Source organism: Mustela nivalis, assembly GCF_964662115.1.
Source record: "Mustela nivalis genome assembly, contig: HAP1_SCAFFOLD_1172, whole genome shotgun sequence".
NCBI lineage: Eukaryota > Metazoa > Chordata > Mammalia > Carnivora > Mustelidae > Mustela > Mustela nivalis.
In genome coordinates this window covers 1-6,341 of record NW_028135492.1, presented here as the reverse complement: position 1 = coordinate 6,341, position 6,341 = coordinate 1, and the positions used below count along the sequence as shown (strand labels likewise).

General features: G+C 64.7%; 1 protein-coding gene across 1 annotated transcript; it reads right to left on the bottom strand.

Moving 5' to 3' along the window:
* On the bottom strand, window positions 1-5,894 carry LOC309857759 (equilibrative nucleoside transporter 4-like). The gene is made up of 6 exons (XM_082750514.1): window positions 5,810-5,894; window positions 4,107-4,354; window positions 3,447-3,582; window positions 3,177-3,364; window positions 2,048-2,288; window positions 1-1,052 (listed from the first exon to the last, which is right to left on the bottom strand). The coding sequence occupies exons 1-6, from the start codon at window positions 5,850-5,852 to the stop codon at window positions 913-915; spliced, it is 996 nt and encodes a 331-aa protein (XP_082606640.1). The 5' UTR covers window positions 5,853-5,894; the 3' UTR covers window positions 1-912.
* Between the last annotated feature and the right edge of the window lie 447 nt (window positions 5,895-6,341).

Genomic DNA, 6,341 nt, shown 5'->3' with positions numbered 1-6,341 from the left:
TGAGCAGGTCTCTGCCTTCATCTTTTAATGGCCAGTGCGGTACAGTTAGTGGACAGACAGGGGACAGGACACAGGGGCGGGTGCTCACAGGGGTGCCATGGGCGTGGCAGGGCAGGCTCTCCTCCCCTGGAAAAGCCTGTCTTTGGCAAAACACTCTAGGATTCCCTCAGTTCGAGGGTCCTGGCTGGGCAGGGACCCCACACCCCTCCCTCGGCACAGGGACTCACGTCCCTCCTCGGGCCTCGCTGAATGAAGGTCAAGGACTGACGCAGGCCAGGACTTCCGCCGGAGTGTGTCCCTTGTAGCAGAGGGTGGAGCAGCCAGAGACGTGGTGGGGGTCCCCAGGCAGGTGCAGACCGCCAGGCCGGTGGCATCAGGTGGGTGCCCGGGTGCACGGCAGCAGGGGGAGGGGGCACCCAGGCCAGTGCAGAAGCTGTGGTCGTGGAGAGGCCAGTGGAGACCATGGTCTGAGGCCACCGGGACCCAAGGCTACTGTTCCTTCATGGCAAATGGATTTTGCTTGGGAGAACCAGTGTTTGGGAATGGGGGGGAGTGGGGAGCCCTTCTCCTTGAGGACCTCTTCTGTCCATGAGGGCTCCCTGGTACAGGAGGGCTGGGGTCGGGGGGCCACGGGTGGGGCGGTCTGCTCTCCAGGCCGGGGATGGCCGCGACCCCAGGAGGCACTGCACACACACACGGGGAAGGGCAGGTGTGAGACAGAACAGGGAGCACAGTGCTGGGTGGCCTGGGGTGGCCGATGGCTCAGCAGAACCCTGGGGCCGGAGTGACGGGCGTGACTGTCACCGGAGGAGGCCGGGGTCCCGCAGGCACTGTAGGCAGGGGGGTGGGAGGGGGCCTCGGGCCTCGGGTCAGGGGCTGTGGTGCGGGGGACGGGGGGTGCCCAGGCCTGGTTCAGAGGCCGGAGGGGAAGGAGAAGTTGGCGGACGTGCGGAGACAGCTGCTGGGAGTGTCCCGGGTGAGGCTGTAGGTGCAGTAGGCCACCGCGGAGCCCAGCGTCAGCCCCGTCATGTAGGACACGGTCATTGTGTTCCCTGTGGACGACACTGGACCTGAGGCGGCGGGCAGGGGAGGGCGCTAGAGGACCAGCCCGGCGGCCCCGAGTCCATGCTGCGGCTCCTTGGGCGTGGAGCAGGCGGCCAGCCGGGGACCGTTGGGCCCCAGTGGATTCACGGGGTCCCCAGGCCCTGCTGCTTTACTTGTCTCCTGCCCCCCCCCCCACCGACTCCACATCCCTCCTTGTCATGGACAATCCAGGATGTCTAAGAGCTTCTCGAACCACCGTGCCCAGAACACCACTGCAGGACCGCGCGCCCTCAACCCCCCTTCCCTTCCATCTCAGTGGGCGGCGATCCTGGAACAGCCCCAGCCTGGGGACTCCCTCTTGACCCCCGATTCCTGTGTCACGTCTGCTCTCCCAACCCGCCGGCCCTGTGGGCTCTACCATCAAAACCTGCCACTTTCTTGCAAAGACGTGGCACCCGCCCTCTCAGAGCCCCTGTCCCCTATGGTCTGGATGAGCTGACCCTCCCTCCTCCCTCCCACCCCACCCCTGCTGTTCCCTCCAACCGTGGGATGGGCTGTTCCCTTGCATTGCCCCACGGCTGGCTCCCTCCCCACTTCCTCCAGCTCTTTGCTCAAAACTCACCTCCCCGGGGAGGCCTTCCCTGACTGCCCCGCTTACATTTTAAATTCGCCAGCCCGACAGCCCCCCCCCATCCCTTTGCTCTGCTTGGCTTTTCTCTGTCATGCTTCTGTCCACCACTCGTCATGCTGCATGTACTATCATGCGTCACCTTGAGACCGTCAGCCTCACAAGCACAGGGATCACTGCCCCAGGTCCCCGGTGCCTGGAATCGGGCCCGACCCAGTCAGGACTCAAGAGTAGTTGTGCGATGCCCAGAGGAATAAGTGAGTGATGCACGTTCCGCCCCTCTGAGCTCCCTGAGCTCGACTTGACCTTGGAACCCCGACGCACCTGTTGGCTACCTGGCCTTGGTTTCCGTGGGCCTCCGTTTCCCTGCCTTACCTGCCAGCTCGCGCTGCTTGGGGCTCACTTTGCCCGCCGCCAGGATCATGGGCACGCTGCCAAAGTAGCCGCTGCTGACACCCATGAGCAGAGAGAAGACGCAGGGCCAGGCCGGGTGGCGCAGGGTCGGCGCGCCGCTGGGGTAGACGCACAGGATGAAGAGGGGAATAAAGGCCACGCGCAGGCAGGAGCAGGCCAGCAGGTGGGGGCCCCGCCAGTCCACGGGCAGAGCCGCCAGGATCTGTGGGGAGCCGGGCACGCTCACGGTCTCTCCGGAGCCCACTGCCCCTCCCTACTGCGGCCCCCAGACCCGGTCCCTGTCCCTGTCCCTGGGTGCTCCCATGTGTCCCTGTTCTCTGTCAGCTGTGACCACTCAGTCCATCAAATCCCTTGTTACAGCAACGCACAGTCCTTGCTACACTCTGCTTCCGTCTGAGCACTGCATGGGTTTCCCAGGGTGCAGACCTCCAGGCTCCTGACCCTGCCTGAGAAACGAGACCCTGAGGGTCTGGTGCGCCTGCAACAGTTTGCGGAGCAGGAAGTAGCCGGATTAGGGGTCAAGCTCACTAACTCAGCCTTGCTCCCTCGTGAACCAGATTCCTTTCTCGGACTGCGCTGCTGTGTGACCTCAGGCAAAGGGCTTTACTTCTCTGAGCCTCATGTTCCTTCACCAGAAGAAGGCCCACATCAGGCCTGCCCTCGAGATGACAATCTTGAGCTTACCCTAAACCTGGCCTCTAACCCTGCCCTTCACTTGTAGTTCAGGGAGCTGTGCCCACGTTTTCCTGGCCCCTTGGGACCTGCTCCCTGGTAGTACTTTCTGTGCTGTCTGTGGAGGCCCCTTAGCTAGGGAGTGCAGACACAAAATGAGGTCGGCCCTAGCCTTTGTGGGTACCGACAGCGTGTTGCTGCCCTGCAGGGTCACTAGGGCCACCTGTGGGGCGGGTGGGGTATGCCGTCTGGGGGCGTCTTAGCTTGGCTGCTCCTCTCCCCACTCGGGAGCTCAGGGGTCCTCAGCTCAGGGCCTGCCTCTCCTCGAGGACCCTCCCCACAGGGCCCCAGGCTCTGCTACCTCAACCCCGCGGTGCCCTCTCCTCTCCCAGGGGCACGGGAGGGGCTGCAAACCTGCCTTGCCCACGAAGTCGGAGAGGTTAAACACGGCCATGATGAGGATGGGCAGCCACTCGCCCAGGACGCAGTGGCGAACCTCAGACTCGAGCCCCGGGAATAGGCACAGCGTGATGAAGTAGGTCACGGCGATGGAGAGCATGTCGGCCCAGATGGCGCGGGCCACAGCGTAGCGGTGCAGCAGCAGGGCTGTGGGCGGGGGGCCGGGGGTCAGGGGGCGCCCCCGGCAACGTCCAGAGGACAGCCCCAACACCCCACCCCCTGCCCCCACCTTGGAAGGAGGGCCAGCTCCGTGTCACTCTGGGCTGAGGCATGTCGAAGCGCGTGTAGGCGCCCCCGCTGGTCACCTCGTGGGCCGGGCTGTCCTTTGGGGACCCACCATTGACCAGGCCTGGGCCTTGGTGCTCCTAGAGGGAGGATGGAGCCCGGTGGGCTATGGGAGATGAGGGGTCTCCAGCCCCCCAAGTATCTGCCCTGGCTTTTCCCTTGGCCCACAGCTACCCACCACACAGGTCAGGTTTCAGACCAGAGGCCACTTCCCGGGGAACCTCCCTGGCCACTGAGGGGCCCCGTATGTGCCAGCACTAGGACACCTTACAGCCCCTCCCCCCGTCTGCAAGGACTTCGCTGCTGAGGACACCATGGAGTGGAGAGGGCCCCCTCCCCCCCCCCAGCAGGGATGCTGCCCCCCCAACCCCCCACGCGACCCTCCTGGCGCCCTCCTATGGGCGCCCACCGTGGGCTCTCCGGGGCCATGCAGCCATGCCACCACCAGAGGGCGCCCTAACCCGCAGGACGGCTCCGCAGGGCTTGTGCCCGCCGGGACTCGGGTCCGCAGACGGGAGGAGGGCCGCGGGAAGGAGCCCGAGACCCCAGCCTGGCCTCAGGGGGCCTGGCGGGACCTGGCGGCGGCAGCGCCCAGCACACTCACGAAGTGGACGTCCCCCGCGGCGACGTCGTGGTGCACGCGGTAGCCGGCTCTGCGGCCCGGGCGGCTGTCGCGGGGCCGCGCGGTGTGGTAGAGCACGAACCGGCTGCGCCGCACCAGCAGGTGCAGCAGGAAGCAGAGCAGCTCCAGGCCGGCGGACACCAGGAAGAAGATGAGCGTGCTGGCCCGCTCGTCCGGCAGCAGCAGCTTGGTGAGGATGCGGCTGAGGGATGCCATCACACCTGCTGTGCCTGGGTGGGGAGCATGCGCGCTGGGCCTGGGCCCCAAAGTCCACTTAAAGCCCCCTGCCCCAACCCGGCCCCATCCCCCGCCAGCCACAGCCCAGCACCTGCCCCAGCCCAGGCCCAGGCCCCAGGCACGCAGGGAGCTGTTCACAGAATGCGCCTGCTCAGACGACTCTTCCCTGGCACTGTGGCCTGCTCAAACACACACCCCAAGAGCATTTATACAGCACCTGCTGTGTACCTGGCACCATCCAGCCCTGGGGACACAGTAGGGCAGGGGGAAAGGGGTCCTACCTCCTCAACACTCAATGGGGGGCAGGTGCTGTAAATAAGTCGCATAAAAATGCCAACATCTATGCAGGATGGAAAAGCAGACAGAGGCTTGGGGGGAGCCCCCAGCAGGATGGGGGGGCAGGCAGAGGCTCCAGGGGGCGGCAGCCCCGGCAGGGGCTGGCACGAGTGGTCCTTGTTCACGTGCCGGGAGCTGACAGGTGTGGGTGTGGTCTCGAGATCACGAGGGAGGGCAGTGGGGTCTTGGCAGGCAGGATGTGGGTGTGGGGTGTGACCGTGAGCCACGAGGCAGCATCTGGCAGAAGCAGGCCATGACCACTGTGGGCTGCTCCCAGGGTGTGGGGTTCCTGGGCTCCTAAGCCACCCCAAATCACCACTCGACAGCCGCCTCGCTCACCTCCATGACAAAACACACAGAAGTGATCCGCCTGCCCGGGCCTTCCTGGAACCAAATTCCACAGACCTAAGGCTTGGAGCCCTGGGGGCATCTGAGCAACCTCCCCACATGGTAGGGGGTGCAGAGTATCCCGAAGACAGCTTTCTGCCTGGACTGCACTGCGGGCCCTGGCCCCGCCCCGCACGGAAAGAGCCTGAGAACATCTGGAGGGAGGTGCTGCAAAGGGGCCCTGATACGTGGGTGGGGGTGGCAGGGCCAGAGGGGAACGGCCACCCTGCCCCAGGCTGGAGTGCAGGGATCAGCCTGGAGGGCAAGTCTAAGGGTGGTGGGTAGGCTTCGGGTTTGGGGGTGTCATTTGCTGAGCAGGGGCAGGTGGACTGGAGATGGGGGCTTGGGACAGTGAGTCTGAGAAGCCAAGTGGGGGTGCCAGGCAGGGCTCAGTATGTGGGTCTAGAAAACAGCGTAGTCTGGACAGGCTCACCAACCCCCCCCGCCCCTGCATACACACACACATAGACACACAGACACACGGAACACCCAGCCGCACCAGCACGCCGAGCCCCTCTAGACCCTGCCCTGCTTGGAGCAGATCGCGCATCTCCCATCACAAAGGTACGCACCCCGGTGCAGAGGTGCACGTGTCACAGCTGTTCCCTTCCTGCCTGGAGTCCCTGCCCCCACCCACCAGGCAGGAGAACATGGCGGTCCCCGTCCCCTGCTCGGAGCGTGGCCCCTCACTGGGGGTTCCTCCTGGGGGGGCTGCAGATACTCACTCTCGCCGGTCATCACGCCCTGGGTGTATCTCTTGGGCAGCATCCCCGTGTACCCATAGAAGCTGGATTGCTGCACTTGGGGGGAGAAACAGAGAAGCAACCGTGAGATGCCACCATCACCATCACAGAGATGGGCTCCACCCACCCCTCCCACCAAACAGCACGTGCCAGGGGCCACGGGCCGGCTCCATGACTAGTCCTGGCCAACGATACACGAGCAGAAGCAACACGCGTCACATTTGGCCGAGGCAGAGAAAAGCTCCCGTGGACTTCTGCATTTTCCTTTCCCTAGCGGCAGTGACCGAAGAGGCCCCATGTGACAGACGGGGACCACAGTGGCCCGGCTCCCAGCGACCATGTGGAGCCTCGCCTCCGTCCACATGTTGGGACACGCAGCCAGAGCCAGAAATAAGTCTTGTTCTAGGAAGCCATAGAGATTGGTGTTGCCATGGCCTCCCTGTTCTCATGCTAACAACCAACAAGCTTCTAGACATTCAGCGGCATCTTGGGGGTTAAGACGCCTGGGCTCAGA